The sequence below is a fragment of the Paramisgurnus dabryanus genome, chromosome 7, assembly GCF_030506205.2.
Source record: "Paramisgurnus dabryanus chromosome 7, PD_genome_1.1, whole genome shotgun sequence".
NCBI classification, from domain to species: Eukaryota; Metazoa; Chordata; class Actinopteri; order Cypriniformes; family Cobitidae; genus Paramisgurnus; species Paramisgurnus dabryanus.
This window is the reverse complement of record NC_133343.1, coordinates 36456177-36482726: the sequence shown is the minus strand read 5'-3', so window position 1 is coordinate 36482726 and position 26550 is coordinate 36456177. Positions and strand designations below refer to the sequence as shown.

At 36.0% G+C, this 26550-nt stretch overlaps 1 protein-coding gene across 2 annotated transcripts in view; it reads left to right on the top strand.

Annotated features, from left to right (window-relative positions):
- The window catches only part of cntn4 (contactin 4), a 201993-nt gene that overhangs the window by 119224 nt on the left and 56219 nt on the right, over window positions 1-26550 (top strand). For both annotated transcript variants that reach the window (XM_065279757.1, XM_065279756.2), the window contains exons 8-11: window positions 62-246; window positions 9809-9948; window positions 15888-16017; window positions 20268-20418. In XM_065279757.1, the coding sequence (XP_065135829.1) occupies window positions 62-246; window positions 9809-9948; window positions 15888-16017; window positions 20268-20418 (606 nt within the window). The remainder of the gene's footprint in view (window positions 1-61; window positions 247-9808; window positions 9949-15887; window positions 16018-20267; window positions 20419-26550) is intronic.

The window sequence follows — 26550 nt, the reverse complement described above, 5'->3', positions numbered from 1 at the left end:
TGTTTTATTGACTACAGTAGATCTCTAATATACATATTGTTGATGTCTCATTCCATCTCAGTCCGGTACCTTCCATAAGCTGGCGTCGAGTGGACGGAGTCCCGTTCTCCCGTAAAGTAGACGTGAGAAAAACCAGCGGCGTCATGGAAATCCCATACTTCCAGCAAGAAGACGCCGGCACGTATGAGTGTGTCGCGGAAAACACGAAAGGTCGAAATTCTGTGCAAGGAAAGCTGTCTTTCTTTGGTAAGTTGTCTCGAGACGCATGAATATTTGAACGGTCAAAGCCACATGTCACTTTCATTTACATGAAGGAAATGAAGCACAAACCCGCATTCCCATCTTCAACTCAACCAACAGGAAATCAAGTTAAGGCTGGGATGTTGTGTTTTAACGGTGCATCAACATGATTAAAGTCTCCGAGTTGTCATGTCTCTAATATTTTTATCCAGATTAAATAGATGAGAGGATGACCTTGTGCCTGACCTTGTGTGTGTGTTCTGTTATACCAGATGGCACTGTGATTGGGATCCAATTTGACTTCAGATCAAAGCTGTTAAAATTACTACACATAGATGAGGGACAAATATGCCAGGAAGAGTCACATCTGGATCGTGACATCCAGTTCATCAACAAATGTTAATAAATATTATCTTGCAGTCAGACCTTTATCTGGTGGATTTTGAAAATCAAAGGCTTAGTTCTGTCCTATTTCATCTGTGTTCAATCGTTTCAAGTATAATTCGTTGACAGTAATATGTTTGCCACCTGTCACATGAAAAGGGTATTCATAGCTGTTTACATGAATAAACGATTTTGGTTCTTCCAACGTTTCATCTGTACCAAGAAAAAATCATCATGTTGTTTAACTTTTTCTATTAGGGTTCTGAATTGAGTATGATTTTAATATACTAATTAGCTTCTGAAATTTAAATGGGGAAGCAAATGGGATGCAGACTTTGATTCTCAAATACATCTCAACATTATCTCAAAATTACAGCACCATAATACGTAGCCGGAGCCCTTGGTGCCCCCCATTGCCTGGTGCCACAGGGCACTCGCCCAATCCCGTCCATAGATAATCCGGCCCTGTGCAAGACGCTGTCCGAAGCCAAGCCTCCTCAAAAACGCATGAGCGCGCAGCAGACCAGAAGCGAGACGAAGAAGAGAAGGAAAGTTAGATAGACGTTAGATAGATGTGAACGCACATAACGTATGATGTCTGCGTGAACATGCCATTTAAAAAAAATTAAATGGCAGTGTACTTCCAACGTCATTATTTGGAAAATGTTAACTTTAACCTGATAGCATTGAAGGCATACAATCCCACCCTTCCTGCAACTCACTGTCCGAAGCCACGCCTCCTCAAAAACGCATAAGCGTGCATGCGGCATTTTAGTGGTATGCAAACACACGTTGACTAACAGGGCACACATACTGTCATGCCATTCCAACCGTTTTTTGGTCCTACGCCTTCCACAGACAAATATAGATTTACAAAAAAAAAACATTTAGATCACTTAACTTACAATGTAAAAAAGTTGTTTAACTTAAAAAAATTGGTTAAAGGCAGGGTGCATGACTTCTGAAAGCCAATGTTGACATTTGAAATGACGCCCCTACCCTAATAGAATCTGGACTGTTTTTTTATAAGCCCGCCCCACACATACGCAACCCCAGGGAACGATGTCGGTTAGTAGACACGCCCCTCACTGCTGATTGGCTACACGTGTGTTTTGGTAGTCGGCCCGACTTCCTTTCCCAAGGTGTTTTTCAAAAATCATGCACCCCGCCTTTAATTCAACATAGACATAGAAGTTGACACAACAATTTTTGTTTTTTGAGTCAACTAATATTTTTAAGTTGAATTATCTCAAAAAATTAAGATCACCAAGGTAACTTACTTTTTAAGTTGAACCAACAAATCTTTTTTTACAGTGATTTCGATCTGAAAATGAGGAGCCAGCATAGCAAAAAAATGTTTTTACCTAATACACCTTTAAACATGGCATTCCCATTTGCATTGTATTGAATGCATGTTCATCTTAGCTTTCGTTTTGTTTATCAGTCTACATTGGTGTCAGTAGTAAAATAAAACCCCAAGCGGCCAGACACAGGTGCCTACCTAACCTACAGTGACTCGTAGACGAATATTAAATACAGACTTTAAAATGAAGGGTTCACAACCTTATCCCTTTACTGGCGTGTCGACTCCACTGCATTGTTCATACAGACAGCTCCCTATTAACTAAGTACCTGAAGGGTAGATAGCAATGGGATTTATCCTCCCCTTATGGGATCTTGCACTTGTGCTAATACTGTAGCCGCATGCCCAGTGGCCCATTTACAGGAATAGCCTGCACGGAGCTCACCGAATGTTTTATTATACCTGTTGTCTCATTATTTATGTTTCAAACAATGCGGAAAATAGGGGGGCCGGTTTCACGACAAAGGAAACTTCTCATAATAGCCTTCCCAGATGCACACCGTTGCAGTGATTTATAAATGTATTAATTAGATAAATAACATGGGTGTTTTGTAAAAGCCAGCCAGAAAGAGATTTGTGGTAGGCGTTGTTGGGTTTTGTTAATGGTCTTGCTTCCTTAGCACACATTTCCCATTCTGTTTTATGGAGGTGTGATATTTATTAGAATTGGCCTTTACTATACTGTAGGTCAGCTGCAGTCATCTCAGTCTATGCATCACACAATGGGGTTGGCAACGTAATATGTGCCATTTACTTGAAATATATAAATAATTACTCGATTTTACATTGATTTACATTTACATTACATTGATTTCTATAGTGGCATGATGCTATAACGACAATAAAATCCAATAAGCATAACAATATATGATATTATTGCAAAATAGATTTTTTTGCATTATTGTTATAAAGCGATTGTCTGTAGGTTTGCAGTCAGAATGTTCATAGAGCTATTAAACAAGTATAGAATAATTTAAGACAACAGGCTGTTGAATTATTCAAAAATAATGCACACCCAAGTTGGTAAAGCAGCAGGTGTGCATTATATTCAAATAATTTAATGGCCCGTCGTTAATTATTCTGCTTATACCATGGTTACCACAGACATTGTTCTGGTGGTTATTTTAAGACATTTGCATTTATCAAAAATATAAAAAACCTTAAATATGACATATACCCCACCTACAGAGGTACAATTAACAATAACTAGTCTAAACACTCAAATTAGGTTGTTTTAACCGGGTATGCCTCATAAGCCTTGAAAAGTGAAGCCTCTGGCTCTTTGATCGCCCCCTGGTGGCTGGCTGCAATACAAGTCATAAACCCCGCCCTCTCCATTGAAACGAATGGGACTCTGCTTTAAATAAAAAAATAATTTACACTTCCAATTAAAGTTTCCGAAAGATGGTTTTGGTCCTTTCAAGAAGTTGTTATCACGCTGATATATGTTCAAGTTTTCATTATTGTGGTAAGTTTAATTTTAGCTTGTAATTTGATGCTATAGAAACGGGGCGTGTCGTTATGATTGCTGTGGTTGAATTGGTCGCGCGAGCGTTTGGGCGGAAGTTTGATACCGCGGCTCCGCCTCTGGCTCCACGGATGATTCCTTCTGCGCATGCCTTGGCTCCAAACTGACGTTTTTACGTAACATGGCGGCGACCGTGGTCGGACATTTTTGGCTTCAATTCTTTACAATGTTGGGAGGCGACGTTGCGTCGTCCATCTTTTTTTACAGTCTATGGTTTTAACCCATAAACCCTACTACTGGGATGTTTTAACCCATTCTTGGGTAACAACAACTTGGTATATCATTATATTATTCACGCTGGAAAGTAGCCTATGGAGCGTCATCACTGGCCACTGCTAAGCCACGCCCTAGCAACCAGAACAGTACCCTAGCAACCGATCCCATAGACTGCCATTTCCGTATATATTTATAGCCCAGCAGTTGGGTTTGTCCATATTTGACCCAACTATGGGTTAAAACAACAAAGCTTTTTGTAATGAAAATGTAATGAAAGAAATACTATCAGAAAGAAATATGTGACTCTGGACCAAGTGTACATTTTTTAACTAAAAAGTCCTTAGCAACGTCATCCACTTACAAAAATAAAGTTTTTATATATTTATGGTAGGAATTTAACAAAATATATTTATGGAACATGACCTTTACATAATATCCTAGTGATTTGTGACAATGTATTTTTGGCTTTTGCCACAAATATTCCTGTGTACTTAAAGGGACACTCCACTTTTTTTGAAAATATACTCATTTTCCAGCTCCCCTAGTGTTAAACATTTGATTTTGACCGTTTTGGAATCCATTCAGCCGATCTCCGGATCTGGCGCTAGCACTTTAAGCGTAGCTTAGCATAATCCATTGAATCTGATTAGTCCATTAGCATTGCACCTTTAAAAAAATGGTCACCTGCCATTGAAAGTTACTAAGGGTACTATTTTAGGCTGCTGGGTAATATCATTGCGGCACCTGCAGCCATGTTACAGCTGTAAGGTCTTTGATTATTACGCCAGAATGAGAGTATAGTTCCTAACAATATCTGCCTAGAAAATCACAACTTTTAATTTTATTTCGGTCTTAGTACACAATGTAACTACAGAAGAGTCAAGTTTTAAATAGGAAAAATATCGAAACTCTTTGGTTCATTTTTTACGTGCGATGCTAATGGTCTAATCAGATTCAATGGATTGTGCTAAGCCATGCTAAAAGTGCTAGCGCCAGACCAGGACAGTAAGAATCAAATGTTTAACTCTAGGAAAGCTGAAAAGTGAGCATATTTTCTAAAAAGTTGGAGGTTCGTGATCCAGGGTCACATATGATACATATAATACCTTTGAATTTGGCTTTTAAAGGTATATTTCAGTATTAAATTTATTATTTCAAGCCTTTGTGACTTTGATGTTTAACATACTGTCTTTGTAGGGATAGGTGTTTTGTAAATGGGCATTAGAAAGGCACCTCTTTCTTTAATGATGTGCTATTGAGTGTCACCATCATCCTGTTTTGCATATGGAATGTTAAGTACCGTGCAAACTTGTTTGAACGTCTCGATTTATTGTTATATGCGTGTACCAAGACATCATCACCTTATTCTGCAGAGATCCATTTTAAATCATAGCTCGCAGTGAGATCGTCGCCTTTATATAAAGTAATTCCAAAAGCAAATAGTAGTGCATCACCAATGTGTGCGTAAGTGTCATACTGAACCATGCATCCATACTGTTCATAAAGATTACGGATGTGTACAACTTTGTGTTTATTTTCCGTGAGTGCAAATGAACAGCTTTATGATGAAGAGCTAGTTGGATGCGAATGCAAAGGATTTCAACATTACTATAATAAACAACTAAATAAATGTGAAAATAATTATTCTCTCTCGCTCTAATTGCTTCCGTGCCTAAGGCTGCCGACCCCTGCATTAAGCTGTTTGCTTTTATTTACGACACACGTCAAAGCTACCGCGGGCCTGTAAATAAACAATGGCGGGCAGACGTTTATCCCGTCCGCGGCTCTGGGGATTCTTGTTTGGTAGGATTAGCCTACGGATAGACTTCTTCACTGCCGCTCTGATCTCTCTCTCTCTCTCTCTGCCTTCCTCTCGATTTCCTTGTCGTATGTCTTTTTCCTCCCCTCTGTCTTTCCCTTTTCCAGCCTGGTGATAAAAATCTGTAATCTTATTTTGAAGTCCCTTGGAATTAGGCCTACGAGACATTCGTCAGCAGCGCTGAAAAATGCGGCGATCAATAAGTGTATCTCAAGTTTATCACTTCTACTGGCAGCAGCAAAGCAGGGGGAGACACTCGGGATATTTCATACTTTCTGCTAGCGCTAGCTTGATTAGCATGCACCCTCAAATGGTTGTGTTGGTTTGCTAAGTGCAGATTGTGTACTTTAAGAAGTGAATTAAAGACATTTCAAAGTAAAAATTGATGGCCACTACGATATCAATAAAAATTCTGCGGGCTGCCACAGACCAAAGATTTTCCCAGACCGGTAGTTGTTCATTTAAGCGATTAGTTGACTATTAATTAATTTATTAGATGGAGTATAATTAATATACTGGTGAAAAAGTGGTTGATTTCAGGCTAAGAGGAAATGTAACATTGTTCTGCATTACAGAGAAATACTAAACTATAATAATGAGCATTTAAAGATTAGTTCATGTTCTTAAAAAACTCACCACCATGTCATCCAAAATGTTGATGTCTTTCTTTGTTCAGTCGAGAAGAAAATATGTTTTTTGAGGAAAAAATTCCAGGATTTTTCTCATTTTAATATACTTCAATGGACCCCAACACTTAACAGTTTTAATGTAGTTTAAAATTGCAGTGTCAAAGGACTCTAAACAATCCCAAACAAGGCATAAGGGTCTTATCTAGCGAAAAACTATGTACTATAAAACATATGTACTTTTTAAACCACAACTTCTCATCTTCCTCCGGTCGTGTGACGCGCCAGCATGACCTCACGTAATCGTGGGTAATTTACATGTTAAGTCAATGCAAAGACGCGATTACATGCGGATTATTATTCTGTGGCGCGGGACGTGCGGTAGCCGCGGGAAACACGCGAGTTGAAAAATCTGAACTTTGGTGGATTTCCGCGCCCGTTAACCAATCAGGACCTTGCTGTAGTCGTGACGTGATTACAGGAAGCGAGCGGAGTGCCGGAGTCTCCGCAGAGTCGCAGAAGCCCCTCCCATGACGCGAATTTCCGCGTGAATTTCTCGGATGACTAGAATTTCACGTGCGAATTAAGCGAGTGAACTAAAATGTTCACGCGTCCAACTACGCGCGAATAGCACGTTTTTGCCGGACATACCGCTGCTGGTGTAAACGCAGCATTAAGTGTTGGGGTCCATTAAAGTCCATTAAAATGAGAAAAATCCTGGAATGTTTTCCTTTCTTTTCGACTGAACAAAAAAATGACATCAACATTTTAGATGACATGGTGGTGTGTAAATTATCAGGATATTTTTTAAGAAAATGGACTAATCCCTTAAAATATAAATAAAGTGCATAAGTAGGCTACTCGCATAAAGTGAGCATTATCAGCAATGTAATGATTATGCAAGTTTCAGAAAAACAGAAAGGAGGAAAAAGTACAACATCAGTTACTTTACACAAGTTTTCCTGTGGCTCAATGGTTGCATTAGCAATGCAATGATCATGGGTTTGATCCCAAGAAAAACATATGATAAACGAACTGTACTATAAGTTGCTCTGGATGAATGCATCTGCAAATAGCATAAATGTAAATCCATCTAAGGGTAGGGCTGTGTTTAAGATCACATTGACCAAACATTTTTGCTGAAAGTCTGATTGTAAGGGACTCCACACATATTTTCTGTCTGTCACAGTTATAGTTTACCTCTGAACAAACTTTCAGTTACAGTAGCATTAAGGATGCTGGCGAGAGCTTATTCTGACCTCACAAGTCTTTCTCCTTTCAAGTTTGAGTTGTGGGTGTGAAATGTTGAATGTGATTGTGTGCCCTGTGGGCAAGGCTAAGTCAGGGTCTGACTGCTTACTCTCATTTAAACAGTGGGGTTTAAAAGTCAATACTCCCCAGTGAGTGAGAGATAGACTGAGTTGCAGTGACTGAGGAAAGTGAGAGGAAATAACAACAGCGGTTGGTCTTTAGTAGTAAAGAGGTTGCGACCGTGGTGTCGCCAGTTTGCAGCAACAAACGCATAATTATGCATTTCCAACATGCAATAGAAATCAGTCATCTGCAAAAATAATATAATAACAATTTATGTCTTGATCTGTAGTAAATATTAAAATGTCTGGGTTGTTTCAACCCATGGTCGGGTCAGATATGCATAAACCCAATTGTTGGGTTATTAATAACCGTAGGCTTATTATTGTTTTATTATAATATTGCTTTTCACAGTTGCTCAGCTTTACATTATTAAAACTAGAGAAAGCACAAAAATCGGAGGACAAGAAAAGTAGCAAAAATACAGCAGTTAAAATTAAACCATTTAGTGAGCAGAGTATTCATGTAACGTATATAACCGTTCAAAGTTAAGCTCATGTCTTCTGACTCCCAAGGGGTTGAAAAACTCCTAGGACAAAAAGTACAAGGTAGAAAAAAAAACTTTTTGAGAACTTTGCAAATATAAAAAATATACTATATATTAAAGTGCACCTTTTAATCACTAAAAAAATTCTCTTTTAAGTAATTTTTTCTTTTAGTTATGGAAGTAAAAATAGCAGGCTTTTAATTGCTGTAAATGTATGGGTAGCCTACATAATCAGTGTAATCTCAAAGAATAATTTACAAATATGCAAGAAATGGTTTGTAAAAATAAATATTTTATTTGTAGCAAACAGGAGATAAAGAATATACAAACGTGTGAGACAAAAGCGTTTTAGCACTCAGACAGTGCCTTTAATGTTTGAAAAGCATTACTCAAAAAAGGTTCTTATCTCACCATATCCAAAGGTACAAAGTCAATACAATAAATCTGTGGGATAACATAAAAAAAAACATTTCAAAATAAATGCATTTGCATTGTGTCAACAATGTGCCTGAACACACCTCGTTTTCAGACCAGAACGCCCATGGGGGCAAAATGGGCGCAAATGTATTTGCTATTCAAACAGTGTGGTGCTAAATGTGAAATTGAAAGCTGCGCCTTAAACTAGCAAAAAACACTTGCGTCGCTCTTTGCGCTGCATTGCGCCGCGTGTATAATAGGGCCATATATTAAATACTATACTATAAAATTTAATAAAGATTTTAGAAAGCGTTTGGTTGTAGTTGGTTGTCGTTTGTCCATATTTGTCCATATATTTTAAGTTAAAACAATCCAACATTTTATTAGTGTAAAGCTGCAACCTGTAACCTTTGCTTCTATATCGCCATCTGTGTTTGACACATAAAACTGCAGTTTACTCTATGTATTTATCTCATGTTTTACGTACTTAAGTTTTTCCCACGAAATTTAATCCAAAAGCTTAAATTATTAATCATTATTATAAGTGCACCATTTTGAGTTTTGGACTGAAGCATTTAAAGAAAGGATTCTGAATATGATACAGTATTAGGACTAGAAGTGTGAATTTTTTTTTTCAGTGTTAAAATGCTTTCTATCCTTCTCCCACCTAAATACAGAAAAGTAATCCATTGCTAGGTTGATTTTCCTATGTAAACAGTAAGGCTGTGGTGTGGTTTTGGGTGAGACTATTTGATTATTTGAAACATTCAAAAATTTTAAATAACTTTTTCTTATCAGATTGATTTTTTCAAGCATACACCTCACAAAACAGGGTTTATCCTTAAACATAATTTTAAAAAATGGTTAATGGGGTCTGAAAAGTATGTAAAGCATGTAAAAATATTTTAACACAATATATTTACACACTTTGCATGGCCATATTTTCATTATTTATTTGCACACTTTCTACCTTTACCTATTGTTTCCCTTTAGGAAAATGTCCATAAATGATGCACTGAACCTGTTCTTGGGTCTTGGTCAATTATTTACTTGGTTTGAGTTACGCGCATTTAAAAGATAAAGATCAATACAACTTGTGTATAATTAAGCCATAATTTACTCTAATGGTATTGGTTGAGGTAGTTTATGGTACTACCTTGTGGACAATACCAATATATTAGATGTGATTTTCTAACTGTGCTCATCTAAATAGAAGTGTGAATCAGAGTCTGTCACCAGTGTGGGTTTTTTTGTGATTACATCATACTATTTCTCACATTCATTACTAGTCCACTTTATAATAATATAGAGTAAAGTCTTTGCATGTAATCATTACCTCTGATGTTGGATGTTGCAGCCGCTCCCCAGCTAATTGAAAAGCCTCAAGATGTGCAGAAGGCCATTGAAGACGCTTTGATGTGGGAATGCAAGGCCACGGGGAAACCCAAACCGTCCTTTCGATGGATGAAGAACGGAGAGAACCTGGAGCCTACTGAGGTCAGTGCTGCTCTGTGACGTCCGAGGTTGATTTTTGCAACACAAGTACTAAAATACAAAAAATGTGAAGTAAACATTTCCTGGGCTTTCACATGTGATTTACGCAGTCTCATGTAGATGCATATAAATAGTACAAAGTGTTAAAATCGTGCAATACATATGGAAAATTCCAATTTGGCGTGAATATTATATGCAAGTCTTTCCCATTCACCGAAACGACGCATCTTTTTTTGTCGTTTTATTTATTGGTTTCTCCATTTTAGGGTTAGATTTGAGATTTGCTTAAAGGGATAGTTCGGCCAAAAATGATATTAAACCCATGATTTACTCACCCCCAAGCTGTCCGAGTTGCATATGTCCATCGTTTTTCAGACAAACACATTTTCGGATATTTTATAAAATGTTTTAGATCTTTCAGTTGATTAAATGTAATGTTACGGGGTCCACCCATAGTCCACGACCTTCAAGTCCAAAAAAGTGCGTCCATCCTTCACAAATTAAATCCAAACGGCTCCAGGATGATAAACAAAGGTCTTCTGAGGGTAATCCGCGCGTTGTTGTTGTAGAAATATCCATATTTAAAACTTTATTAACGTAAATAACTACCTTCCGGTAGCGCCGCCATCTTAGACTCCTCTGTATTCAGGAGAGAGTATTAGCGTAGTGTACGCACTTTTCTTAGTGACGTATGACAAATTCGGAGGGCGGGGGCACAGAGCAGCAGCAGAGTAGCCTCCGTAGGCTGCGTAAGCTCTCATCCTGAATCCGGACGCGATAATAAAGTTTTAAATATGGATACTTCTACAACAACACCGCGTGGATTACCCTCAGAAGACCTTTGTTTATCATCCTGGAGCCGTTTGGATTTAATTTGTGAAGGATGGATGCACTTTTTTTGGACTTGAAGGTCGTGGACTATGGGTGGACCCCGTAACATTACATTTAATCAGCTGAAAGATCTAAAAATTTTTATAAAATATCCGAAAATGTGTTTGTCTGAAAAACGATGGACATATGCAACTCGGACAGCTTGGGGGTGAGTAAATCAAGGGTTTAATATCATTTTTGGCCGTACTATCCCTTTAAGGAGGTTATTTAATATACATGTTTCTCCATGTTTTTGTCTATTTTTAAGCCATGGTCGCTAAAAGTTGGGGTTAGAATTGGGGTTTGGGTTAGAATGTCATTTTTATATAGCAAAAAGTTGTTCTAACCCTAAACCCAAGCGCCAATGGTACAAAATAGAAAAAAATGTACAAACCAATAAATAAAACGACAAAAAAAGATGCGCCATTTAAGTGAATGGGAAGGACTGGCGTATCATATGCACGCCAAATTGGAATTTGGCATATGTACAGTATGGCACCATTTTCACACTTCGTACTACAGTATTTATACACAACTCTGGGTTGGATTTTTATGTGTGAAACAACTGTTTGTCAGTGTCATCTACGTAACTTTCCCATCATACACAATATTATTACCATAGTAAAGTTTAACTTAAACTTGTAGCTTTGTTTTGAAGCATAGCTGTTTTCTATCCGATTTAGTTGATTTACTGTGATTACATCCAATGCCGTAACCACATCTTGGACATTGAGGGCACCACAATAAATAGGACGTTAAGTATGTCTATCAAAAATATACAACGTTTCTGAAGATTAGGGGGACATGTCCCTTTCAATGTCTATTGTGGTTATGGCCCTGGTTACATCTGTAGACTTTGTACAACTGTAGACTCAAGAGACACAGTGGTCTTCCACTAAATCTCTTGGCCAAAAGTGCAGAATTTAAACCTTTTTTTCAAATGCCATTACGAGTAGGCTTATAAACCTTTATTGTGTTGCAGACAAGCTTATTGTTTTGTCTCCTTCTGATAACCATTTAGACTATAGTGAATGTGGTGATAAACATTTATATGTCTCAACACACTGTGTTGTATACAGCCTATTTCCACTGAGAGTAATTGACCCAGGCTTCATTTACTCATGGTACACAAGGTGCCAGTAAGGGTTTTTCTATTTTTCTATTCTTTTATTCAACTATTTTTGGTTCCCCAAAGAACCTTTCATTCAACCAATCTTGGAACTAACCATTTCTTTCTTAAACTCTAATGGCTTGGTTATTTTTGACCCATGTTGGGTAAATATTGGAAACATGCTGGGTTAAAAATTTCCTAATGTTGGGTTGTTGTTATGCAACCATTAAACCATTGGGTTAAACAACCAAGCATTGGGTCAAATTTTACCCAGCGCCGTTTTCTGTCCAATATTTACCCAGCATGGTTAAGCTATTTGTAAAGTGTACATTTTTATAGTTTTGAGAACCTTCAAATAACCTTTTGTGTAACAGAAAGGTTCTGCAGATGTTAAAAGTGTTTTATGAAAGCATACAGCTTGACAAAGTACATTTATTTTTAAGTGTGTAGCAATGCTGGTTATTTTTAGTGACTACTACTGTAGCTTAGGCACAACTTCGGTGTTGTAAAAAAACAAATGAGCACACTTCATGCAAATTAACCCTGCTATGTGATGTGGTAGCAAACAAAACAGAGGATATTGATCCATTTATAGACTCTATATTTGGCTGTTTTCGTGATCAAGCCGTGCTCCTTTCTCTTACATTGCACATCTTTCCATTAGATTCAGATTTCTGCCAGCCTCGCCTGATTAGCAGTCTTTTCGTTTTTGTTTCACACACTTTAATAAATAGCGGTTTCACTAGAATATTCCTCAATTTCCCTCCGGTCTCTCGGAAAGCTAAAGTAAAGTTAATTTACATCTGTTAGACTTCAGAAAATCCTTTTGTATGCAGATTTGCTGGTTAAGATCTACATTAGTTGAGCGAATTTGTATTTGCAAAATGAATTAGCATAATGATCAAGGTTTTACAGGTAGGTCCGTGCAAGCTTTAATGGCAAAAGAGACCCTGACTCTACAATGCAATAAAGGCTTTTGTGAAAAGAAAATGGAAAGATTTGAAAAGGAATCACCATCTGCCTTTCTCAAAACAGCGTGGGTAAATCTCTTTGAGCGATGACAAAACACAGACCCATTTGTGCTTTGAAACTACGTCCCAAGGGCACACAGTTTTTTGATTGAATCATACCCCAGCTTACCTTTTGATTCAGAAATGTTGATTTTCAATGTATCCTGATTAAATGAATGAATCAGGGTAGAATTATTGCGATCTCCAAATGTCACTATCAACATCAGCGCTCTAATCAATTGTATAACTAAAGGTCATTGATGTAGCAAAAGCATGGGTTGATGACTTCAACCATTTGTTATTTTTACCGCGGTTAATCAATGGGGACCTTTAATGTTCGTTCTGGCTTATTGGAATAAAGCATTGCTAAGGTGACCAAAAACCTTGTTTTTGTAAATCACTGTGACATCCTAGTCGCAATTTTTTTTAAGAGAGAAGCGCATATCATGATTAGGTACCCATACTGCAAAAATATATATTTTACAAATATAATGGTAACAATTTATTAATCTTTGTTAATATCATTTCAATAATTTCTAATACTTTATTAAAATCTTGTTAACATTAGTTAATGCACTGTGAACTAACATGAACAAACAATTAAAAGCTTTATTTCTATTAACTAGCATGACAAAGATTAATAATTACTGTAACAAATGTATTGCTCATGGATTATGTTAACTAATGAACCTTATTGTAAAGTGTTACCAATATAATTTTAAATATATCTCAAAATAAACAAACAATTGCTGTGCTGAAATACATTGCAAAAAATTTGTTTACAAAAATTATTTTGTACCAATTTTTTGGCCAATCTTTGTATATTTTAAAATGTATTTTTTAAAATGTATAAATTTTAAAGCATTTATATTCACGCCGTTGCACTGGCAGAAAACTTTTGTATTTCACAAACCTGTAAACATTACTGATTTAAAAAGGTTAAAATTAAATATATTTTCAACTGCAAAAATATACTTCTAATTTTATATTTTATACATACTTTATATATTTATACAAACTTTATAAAATTTATACAAAAGTTTTTGCCGTATGGGTAATATGTGTCATCAGACTTCAGATCATATTGCATAGTTTGATTTGTAATGTATAGCGCAGTGGTTCTCAACTCAGTAGTCCTTGTCCCCCCTCCCAGAACATTTTAGATGTCTTCATATAAGGGCTGTCAAAAGATTAATCGGGATTAATCACATACAAAATAAAAGTTTGTTTCTGCATAATATACGTGTGTAATTATTAATTAATTAATTTATTAAAATGTAATTATTTTGCATATATAAATGCGCACACATGCATGTATTTAAACATTTACCTTATATACGCTTATATATTTATTAATTTATTTATATTATATTTTTTACTTTTTTTATTTTGATATATTTTATTTTATATATAATAAAAATACCATGTTTCTTAAATTTCTTAAATGTACGTGTGTGTTTATATACATAATAATTACACACACGCAAATATATTATGCAAACACAAACTTTTATTTTGTATGCGAATAATCGCGACAGCTCTTCTCCATATATAAAAAACCTAATTCAGTTAATCAGCTTGTTAGTATGTTAATTAAGGAAACGTTTCAAACATTCCGGCAGGAGCCTGATGAGTGGATTCAGGTTGTTTTTATACAAGGAGACATCCAAAATATTCCTGGAGGGGGGCCCCGAGGACTGGAGTTGAGAACCACTGGTATAGCGTAATAGCATACGCTTAGCAGCAGCAGAACAGGTAATAAAGCTTAATGTGCACACTGTTGCTTTAAGACGGCATGAAATTAAATCAAGTCTTTGAAAATGAAGGCCGGTATGCAGCCATGCACGTACTGAGGATGAGATTTGTGATTGAGTTGAAGTGCATGTACTTTGAACTGACCTTTGCATTGCACCTACTGTTTCACATTGCATTGCCTGCTAGCATTAGCATGAGTTACCTATTGGAAACCGTTTAATGAGAACCATAAAGGAACGGTTCATCCTAAAATGTGTTATTATTCCTTCACCCTTAAGCCCATGACTTTCTTTCTTTCTTTCCTTTCTTATAACAGAAATGTGCATTTTTAAAGAATTCGCCATTCTTTTCCAAATACTAAAAGTGATCGGGGACTGGTGCTGTCAAGCTCCAAAATGGAAAAAGCGCCATAAATGCATCATAAAATTGCCTTCTGCACTATATTTCAAGTTTTTTTGTCAAGGCGGATGATAGCTTTGTGTGAGGAACACTGAAATTGAAGTCCTTTTGGGAGCTTAGCTGTAAAAATCGCCGTACTTTCTTTGTGTAGAAAACAGAAGCTGAGACATTCTGTCTAACATTTTAGTATGAGTTTTACAGAAAAAAGAAAAGGGTGTAGGCTCAGAACAACATGAGGATAAGGATTTTATTGTACTTTTGGGTGAACTGTCCCTTTAAGACCAGGGAGTTGATCAAGGTGAAATGCACCGAGTGCCACAGAGGGCATTCTGGCTTTTCATGCCAGTTTTCAATGTGATTTTTACGAGCCTTTAAACTGATGTTTATGTCTTTTGGAAAGTTCTGTAACTTGAGGAGGAAGTTCAAAGTGTTTGAAGGTGACAAAAGTTTTGCAGATTTGACGGTGTCTGTTTTTCTTTACCCTGGTTTACCTGTTGTTTTATACACATATAGCTACAATATTAGCTCTGCTCATTTATGATTGCAAACATCACCCAACCTCTAAACATATACAGAGTAAACAAGCACAGGCTTTTATTTCCATCTCATAAACATACAGATTTATTACCAGCGTTTTTTGGTCGGCCACCCTCTCAGTATCTCCCATTAGGAATGAACAATCCGATTTATGAGCATCAACCTCCGGCATAATTTACCTTCCCAGACAACCTTTTGCTTTTATGCAGATTAGCAATCTCAGTAAAAGACTTTTAACTGAGATATCCTGTTTTCCACAGGAAAGGGTCCAGGTCATTAATGGGGCCCTGTCCATCACCCGCTTGGCGCTGTCGGATGTTGGAATGTACCAATGCGTGGCTGGAAACAAGTACGGCGAGGTTTATTCCAATGCTGAACTCAGAGTTATCGGTAAGTTAATCTGGTTTGACTTGAGTTATAAGTGTTTGTCTGCAATGACAGATACTACGGCTAAAATCCAAGATGGTGACTGCATTAATAAAGCTTACACTCTTTATATATGCTGGTAATGTCACATACTGAATAAATCATAGTAATTTGTTTTTAAATATTTTTCGCTGGTATTGTATGCATAAGTAGATGTTTCATTCTTAGTCAACATTGCATTTAATGAACCAAAAGGGGATTTCTTCTACTTTGAAGAGAGATTTGTGGTTTATTAAAGGTGAATGGCATCATTTTTGCTCCACTAGTTCAATTAAATTGAACTCTAATAAATAGAAACTTGTAGCCCCGCCCCCAAACTGACACCATTGGTTGATGTAGAAGTGGACAGTGAACATTCAAACAAAAAGCTACATACTTTTAAAAACTACATTTAGATTAAACATATTCAATGTTATATATATTAAAGTTCACATAAGTTCAATATTAAAAAGTTTAAGCAAAACTGTTAAAGGGGCCATGTCACAACACTTTTTTAAGATGTAAAATACATTTTTGGTGTCCCCAGAGTACACATGTGAAGTTCAAGCTCAAAATACCATATAGATAATTTATTATAACATGTTAAAATTGACACTTTGTAGGTGTAAGCAAAAATGTGCAGTTTGTGGGTGTGTTCTTTAAAATGCAAATGAGCGGATAAAATTCAAACACTGATCGCAATGATGGTGGTATGTTGCAATTGAAATTCAATTGTGCTGTGAATTATTTTCTCTTTCTCTCTGCACCAAATGGCTGTGCCGTGGTTGGAAAGTTCAGATTAAGGGGTGGTATTATTATAATAAGATCTCCTTATGACATCATAAAGAGAGACAAATTTCAATGAATTAATTTTTTACGTGCTTGCAGAGAATGTTTTACTAATACTTAGTTACTGGGTTGATCTTTTTCACATTTTCTATGTTGATAGAAGCACTGGGACTACAATTATAGCACTTGAAAAAGTCAGATTTTTATGCCATGGTCCCTTTAACTTGTCGATATCTCGTCACACATTCAGCCACAGCTTCGGTTGTTTATTGTTTAACCATACAAATTCAGCCACCATAGTGTCTGAAAAGTAGGGTGATTAGATTATTAAAATAAAAAGCGAGGACAGTTCAATGGTCAAATATAATTGAAATCTTATTTGTTATTATCCATGAGTTAAAAACCAGGACAAAACCTTTTTGAATGTTTGTGATTTTATTGTTGTGTGTTTGTGGAGAACAGACCACCAAATACAGTGACTGTCCCTGGAAAACGCTGCTGATCTCGCGTGAAAATAATTGGTCCCTTACACTGATAAAATGAAGTGCCTTTTAAATAACCGAGTGTGAGGATTATAGAGCCGGAGAAATTATCATAATAAAACTCATTTGAGTTCGGTAACGTTGAAAAAACGAGGAAAAGGACGTGACATTTTCCCTTTGTTTTTCTTAGCGGAGAGAGAAGCGTGTGATAATTAAAGAGTGCCACTTTCACCTAGCTTCTGCTCTGCCATCTCTGTTTCTACATCACACGCGCCGGCTTACAAGCATGTCTTCTTTTGAAGTACAATGATTAAAGAGGATGTGCTCTAAATAGCCCTTAATCCTCACGTCTGCATACCTGTAATTATGGTCAAATGTGAATGGAGAAAGTCTGTGGCTCAGTGATGCATTATGATCTTTGGGGGGAGTTGAAGGGTTCAGTCCAGCTCCCTGCACCTGCTGCCACTTGTACTGTTTAAAGTTCAATATGCTCAATGCATTGATCCATGCATCAATTACTAGCAGCAAGTACTAAATTCATTTCACTGTTATGTTCATTTTACTGTGGATGTTGTTTTTCTATGGAACCAAACTGGGGGGACAGCACCCTTTGGGGGGGGGCACGAAATGGTCCAGAGGGCCAATTTTATGACATTTTATAAAAACATTTTTGCCATCATAATTTATCATAAATTCTGTGTAATCAAATCTCAGAAAAATATAGCTACCTGCCAACAGCAGTACATTATATAATTTAGTATGTTTTGTTCAATTTAAATTCTAAGCTTGAGATTTTTTTATGAATTTTCTTTGGAGGGGACGCGAAGGGATGCATCCTACACAATAGGGAGGGGGGTACGCCAAAAAGTTTGAGAACCACTGGTCTATGGCAATGTTTAGCACTTTTATTTTTAAGAGTGTAATGCAATGCGCTCGACTTGACCTTTATTTCTGTCATGGTGAATAAACCAAAAGTAATATCTGGTTTATTCATCAGACTATAAAATTTTTATGAACAAAATTTAATGAACAATGCTGAAAAACAGATTTTATTTCCTAGTTGATAACCAGACGAATGAATTGTGCAATGCGATGGTGTCATGTTAAAACAATAGCATACTACTGAACAAATAAGGGTGCTGAATGATACTAGAGAAGAACCATTTTGGCTGCATGGTTCTGTAAAGAACTTTTAACTTTTTTAGGTTCTTGTCATTTTCACAAGAGGACCAGAATGGTATTTTTAATCTATTTAGTTTACAGCAAAAAAAAAAATATTTTTTTGTGCACATATAATGAAAATCTGACTTTTTCCAATGCTTCTATCAACCTGGAAAAGGTGAAAAAACAGTAACTTAGTTTTGGTAAAGCATTGTCTGCAAGCATGTGAAAAATTCATGTGAATGCATGTGAAATTTGGCTCCCCTTGTGATGTCAGAAGCGGATACCGCCCCTTTATCTGCACTATCCAACCACGGCACTGCCATTTAGTACAGAGATCAGCTCATTTGCATTTAAAAGGACACACCCATAAACGGCACATTTTTGCTCACACCTACAGAATGGCAATTTTAACATGCTATAATAAATTATATCTATATGGTATTTTGAGCTAAAACTTCACATATGTTCTCTGGGGACACCAAATATATATTTTACATCTTTAAAAAGTCTTTTGAAATGTCGCCTTTAAATATATTTTCAAATATACCAAAAATTCCCCAAAAATACAGTATATGTTCTGAAATAAATTTTAAAACGTGTTTACAAAAGTTATTTTTTACCAATATATTTTTGGCAATTTCTGTATATTTTAAAAATATATATATTTTAAAATAAATACTTTTTAAAGCATTTATATTCACGTCGCATTGGAAAAAAACTTTGTATTTAACAAACCTATAAACTAAAACATAAAAAAATGTAAAACTAAATATATTTTCAACTGCAAATTACTTATAATTGTATATTTTATACATACGCATAATTTTATACTTATACTGTATACATTTTATACAAATTTTGATATATTAATGTCAGGATAAAATATATTTTGCCATATGTGTTGTAAAATTAGAAATGTATTTCTCGCTCCTGAAATACATTTTGAAATATATTCTCATATATAAATGTTTAAATAAAATATTTTCAAATTCAAAAGTATTTAAGGAATAATTGACAACCGCCATTGAATTATAAGAAAATAATGCACGCCCAAGGTGGTAATGCGGCTCAACGCGAAGCAGAGTTACCCATGTAACATTTGTCAGCCAATCAGAATACAGCATTGAACAGACCTGTGTTATAACTTTAATTCAGCTTTACATTTTACAAAATGTATTTAGCATATATTTAAAACCTGTTTTTGGCCAGAGATTTTTATTTTTTTGCCGTATGGGTATTCTTGACAAATGTGTGTATTTCACTTATTGTCTAGATTAAATAAAAATTACATTGCACTTTTACAAACAAAGGTAAAAAATCTGTCACTGGCACAAAAAAGTGCATAAAGAGTACATATTAGTACATCAAATGTACATTTTGGTATCAAATGTGTACATATCTGTATCTAAATGGTACATATTAGGACTTTTAAGGGTACTGTCCTAGTAACAGTTTTTGTACCTTTATCTGAGAGTGTGGAAAAGGTTTTACATACTATAAAAATGTAAGAAATTGTTATTTTTTTGAAAATTAAAAAAAAAGGTTCTCTCTATGGCTTCCCTGATAAATGTTTCTTTAGTAAATGTTGTACTGTTTCTTTAAAACATAGTAGGCGGTATACGCTGTGCATTATTTATATGTAGTAGTGTAGTATTCAATTCAGATCATAACCCACATTAAAAAGAGTTTTTGCTGTGATGGTTCTCCCGAATGTAATAAGGTTTAGCTTTTTTAGCAGAAAATGTGCTTTCTTTTGATGTTTGCTCTTAATATGATCTAAAGCTGCCTGTTCTGTTGCAGCTGTCGCTCCAGATTTCTCTCAGAACCAGCTGAAGAGTCACACACTGGCGAGAGAAGGCGGCGATGTACTGATTGAATGCAAGCCCAAAATGTCTCCGCGTGGAACCATCTCCTGGCGCAAAGGCAACGACGCCCTTAGAGAAACCAGCAGGTAGCCACCTTACCCCACTCTCATGTCATTACTCATCTCCACCTATTTTTGCTGTCTTATTTTATATATCGCCATATAAAATCACAGCTTTTAAAGTCTGATCCAGGAAGAGTCAGCGTGGCTGTGGAGTACGCAACACCGTGGTCATGCTCCAGATCCGGTTGTTGATATAATGTCTTTGTCAAATCATTTCTGTTATTCACAGCAACAAAGCACCAATGCTGACTTTGACCATTAATCTCTGCCTTTGGCAACCGAGCACAGGAGCCAGAGAAACAGCATGTCTCAGCATGTCTCTGCTAAGGGCCGTGAAGATATCTCTCTAGTGGGCTTTGCTTTTCGATTTTAAGTGCCTCCCTCTCATTCGTTCATTCTTTATTTCTTTTCGTTTTACTATCCCTTTCTTTTATTTGCACACTTCGCCGAAACACAAGGGCCTCGCCGGGGGCCATTATTTGCAGATGTGTTTTGCAGACCTCGCCTATGCACGGCTCTCAAACGTATTGTCTTTAAGTGCCTTCAGTTGGGTGTCCATTCACATATTTATTCATTTGGGATATCGAATTAAAAACGCCGGATGGAAATGGCAAGTGCACAGATAGTTTAAGGTGGATAGATTTTTTGCACCAATAAACACATTTACTGAATACATTTAGAGAAAATGGAGGATTGCGTTTTGGTCACAAAGGTCGTTTCAATAGAAAAATGCATTATTGCAATTGGATGCAAAACGTATTGCACAGTAAAGGCAATCCCAGAATGCACTGCGACAATCCTTTTTCAAAAGGAAGCAAATTATATATCTATATTTCATTCAATACTTGTATCTGGTATCCATAAAAATAGTTCAATCTAATAAAATATTGATTGTTTACACAATAATATTGGGTAGAAATGTTAATGCTTATAGAAAAATTGCCTGTATACAGCAATGCATCTCATAATATAATACTTCCCAATAAGGTTGTATTTGTTAACAATAGTAAATGCTAACATGAACTAACATGTCAGCTAACAGTTAATTGTGCATTAACTAATATTAACAGTTACAACTTTGATGTTAAAAATGTATTAGTAAATGCTAAATTTAACATGAACTAAGATTAATAAATGCTGTATTGTTCTTTATTAGTTAATGTAAACTAATGCATTAACTAACATTAACAAATGCAACTTTATTGTAAATAGGGATGCATAGCGATTAATTGCAATTAATCTATAGCAGAATAAAAGTTTTTGTTTACATCATACTGTATATGTGTGTGAACTGTGTATAATAATTATGTATATATAAATATGCACACATGCATGTATAATTTTAAGAAAAAATATATATTTATATATTAAGTATTAATATTTAGATATAATATAAATTATACATAAATATATATAAATAAATTCTTAAATATATACATGCATGTGTATGCATTTATCTATACAAAGTTATTATACACAGTTCACACACATATATGATGTTAACAAAAACTTTTATTCTGCAATAGATTAATCGCGATTAATCGTTATGCACACCTAATTATAAAGTGTTGCCAGTCTTTTTGTCAACTAAATTGAAGTATGAGTACTCACAAATATTTATAAAGCTTTATGAGATTTTAGAAAGGCTGCTTGCACATGTCATGCGGAAATCAGTAAGCACAAACGATTATTAAAACACAGCCTGATTTAAGAGCAGCGGGCAGTATCACACAGTCACTTATAACCGCGCTCCGTGGGTTTATCAGGTGACCGGTGTTAACCCCTCCCGATCAAAGGCAGGGTGTTAATCAACTTCTCTACACTCTTAGCATGAGGTCAATATCCATGCCAGACCAGACTTTATCAACAGCCATATGTCCCTGTCTAAACTGTGGAGTGGCAGCCAGGCACAGCTTGATACAAGGGTTGTATTTCACCGACCAGTGAGGTTGCATTTGACCACACCGAGGTAATGTCCAGCGTGTCTGTGTGCGCATCTGTTGGTGTGTGCACAGCACGCTTGCCCATCATTTACATATATACAAAGTTGGTGTGGATACTCATCAAATAGAGTGGCAGGCCGTTTGCATAAGGGTTACGCTGCCAATGTCCTTCAGCCGAATGTGTGTGCGAAAAGCCAAATGTAGATTTCTTCATGTTTGCACCTTTAAGAGTGCAGGCAAGACATCAATTTGATATGTGATGTTTTTTCGGTTTTGAATCCGATTTGCATCTTCACAGGCTTGCCCTGATTCTCTTAAACAATTAAGGGCCAGAGCTTATCCTATTCCCAGACTGAAATGCATGCTTGGGCTTAATTTAAAAAACACCTTGTATTGAAATATCTATATATCAGTGCCATTGTTTTGTCTCAGATGCAAATCAGTATTGGGTGTCGGAAGGTTTGTTTGTATAAACTACTTAAATGTCCTAAGGGGCGTACACACCAAAGCTTTTAAACGCGGATGAAAACGCCTGGAGGACGCCAAATACCAGCTGTTTTTTCAGCTGAGTGCCAGCTTTCTTCAGCTGAGCACTTTGGTATCCGTCATTGTACGAAGCACCGGTTGGTTGTTGTGATATTTGTCTTGCCTTTCCTCCACAGTGATTGGACGGCCATGTGAGAACTGACATTGACGAGCGGAGCTTTTCACCCAAAGTTGAATCTCGTCCTACTCTAGGCGCTCAGTGTGAGCAAAGAAAACTGCGAGCTCCGGCTTTCAGCCCGAAAAAACGCTAGCAACTGGCTGTTTTCAAAAACACCACGCTTCCTACCAATTGAAAACATACGCCGGCCGCAGGCGTAAAAGCTTTGGTGTGCACGCCCCCCTTATATAACTAAGGCCTAGTCCTGGATTAATCTAAACTTGGTCCGGGAAAGTTTTATTTTCTTTAGTCAGGAATTTAATTCATTAGCCAAATGGTGCGATACCCAATGTGATGATATAATACAGTTCAACACAATGTCCCCTATTTGGACACACCTAAAAAATGGATGTCACTGACATAACACAAACCGAATGGCATTTAGTTTAAAGGTTTAAGAACTAGCACACTTCTTTAGCAAAGCATTTTACAAATACAAGTCTTTTAGGATCTGGATAATGGAACGGTAGATATACGGCTCAAAATTAGGAACAAAACAAAGGATAATAGCAAATTTGTAAAACGTCTGCAGTTAATTTATGCTCACTTACTACTACAATGGCCTTTGTTGCTTAGTTTAAAATTGCAAAACTAGTTCTGACAATTTGTTTGTAAATGCCACTCGGTTTGATATTTTGTTATTTCATGCAACTTTTATTATTGCCCAAATGTTTTTCGGCCCATTGTTTCTTGAGATTTTTTTGATGTTCCCTGTCATTTTTTTAAATAAATGTTTTTTGTTCTACCTGATAGCAAACACTCCTAAACTAAACAGTTTGAGTAGTAGTCATTGTTTTACTTTATTTGTTGTAAACATCATCTTAGTCAGTCGTTGTCAGTTGTTTCCTTTTGGGGTACGAAGTGTTCCACAGTTACAAAGTGCAAAGTGCCTTATTTGAATTTTAAGCAGCCATTTGGACGTGTAAGTGAATGCATTAAGCAGATTCATTTTTGTTCTTTTAAACAGCATACATAACTAACAAGACATTTAAATATTAAATCTCGTGCACTGTCTGTGCAGTCAGGCGATCCAAACGTGTTTATGGAATCAAAACATCTCTGCGCTATAAAAAATTATATTAAATCAACTTATTTTTTTTATGTTACTTTAACTTTACAGATTAAGTTAAACTATTTCAACTTGTTTTATAAGTTATGTCACTTATAAACGGTCCGGGACAAATCCCGGATGCATTTTCCATTATATCTGTGTGAAAAAGCTTTAGTGACTTTGAAAACATGCATTTACCTTTTTATTACACTGCAAAAAATGATTTTCAAGAAAAAAAATTCTTAGTATTTTTGTCTTGTTTTCAGTAAAAATATCTATTGGCAAAAATACCCCATTGGCAGATTTATTTGCTTGTTTTATGCACAAAATCACTTACATTTGATATTTTTGGACTAACAACTAGACTTATTTTCTTGGGGCGTCAAGAAAAAGCATCTTAATTTAAGAATTTTTAGATATTTTTACTGAAAACAAGACAAAAATACTAAGAAATGTTTTTCTTAAAAATAATTTTTTTTGTAGTGGAAGTAAGAGTTGCAATAGGCTACATACTGTATGTCAAAGCAGTGGTGCCTTTAGAAGTGCCTTACAAACACATCCGTCCAGCTGCATGTGATTTATATTTTAATCGCACAATAACTGTTTTACCTCGATTATCAGTTTTTTTATAGTTTGAATCAAAAAATTTAATTTTAAATAAAACAATTAATTGCAAATCCCAGATAGTAGGTTGAATTTTTTTGGTAGTGTGTTTATGTCTTACGTGCCTGGTTTGTGGTAAAAAATCTTTACTTTGGTTGTGAAGTGTGTTCCATCTACACCTTCTCACCTACAGTACAGTAACTTTGACACAAAGGCAATTAAAAAGAAAAATGTGTAAATCACGAGTGAGCATCCATAAGTCCCAAGCTGTATTGTCGCCAACAAGGCCCGGTCAGAATGTTTGATTGTATTGTCAATACCTGGAAAGCAGCCAGGGAACTTTTTGCAGAACTGAATATATTTCTTGAAAATGCTGACTGTATTTCAAGCCCCTCTGGCATTGCCTTGCGCACCTTCAGTATACCCACGCACACCTCTTTCTTTCCATGTTTACACTTACACTTTCTGACATAAACTCTCTTTCCTGTTCCTTATAGAAACTGTATAAGCGATTTTGAAGTATGTGGGTGAATATATAATTGTAGGTACATTTGGTGCCCATAGTCCTATTTTTTCATATGGTTACATTTTAAATTATTTTAATATAGCTGAGAGCGGGGCACAACCCACAACGCTTTTTGGTTTTGGCTCAATCTTTCAAAAAATATTTGAGTTTGATTAATTATATTTTTACACAAGCAACACACACATCTCTGCTACAAATGGTCATTTGAAGTTTGTTTCTATTACTTACCATTCTTGGACAACTACACCAAACGTGACAGAAATGCAAATGTTACAACTTACCCCATAGGTGGGGTTAATGTAACAGGCAGGGGGTTAGTTGTAACACTTGCTAAAATTAAGTTTGCAGGCAAATATTTCAATACTATTTTGTCTATATACTTGAAGTGGATATTGTTAATATATCTGTTTATAATACACAGGTATCCACGCTGTATTCATTCATCCAGCCCTTTTCTAACAATAGTTCAATTATAAATGGATACAAATGTCTAATTATGTAAGAAAAAGGAGCACAATGTATGACAAAAAAAATGTGACCCAGTCTGTAAAAACCATACTAAAGTCTCAAAATCAAATTCTGAGATAATGAAAGTCAAAGTCTGATTTTAGCCATTGATTTCATTATGATTTCAATCTTTGACGTGACCTTATAACAATCAATGTTAAAGATATGAACAAAAATACATTTTGTCACACGATTTTTTATAAAACAGGCACATTTATTTTGTTGGTAGCCAGCAATCATTCTTGTGTAGCCTATTTAAAACAACGGCAAGAATTACGCTAACGTTAGCGGTTTTCATATCGTAAGTGCTGAGGGGTTAGTTGTAACACAGTGTTACAATTAACCCCACTGGTTGAAAATATTTTCAAGCCCACCAAAAACGTTGCTAAGAGCTGCAGACATATTTCAAAACGATGCTATGTTTTAGTCAACAAGACACTGATTAATATGACATAGCATTGGATGTGGTAACATACACACCCAACTTAGAAACCGAAAAAAAAAATATTTATGATGAAAAAATGTACTTACATGCCACCAAAACACTCGTTCATCAATAAAAACATTATACATTTCCAATAATTTACGGGAGATCGTCTTTTGGCAACGGGGGAAAAAAAATACGGAAAAACAAAACGGTCAACCTTGTGTAACAATGGAAACAGTCCGTGTTACAACAAACATGCGTTATTGTCCAGCGCACCCCTATATCGGTCTGGTCTAATATGAACTTCCTTTTTTGCAACAAAAGATCTGCCAGAAATGTATGCTAAGCTCATACGTAAGCTTTCTGACTAGCGTGTTGCTGTATATCTTCAAAAAC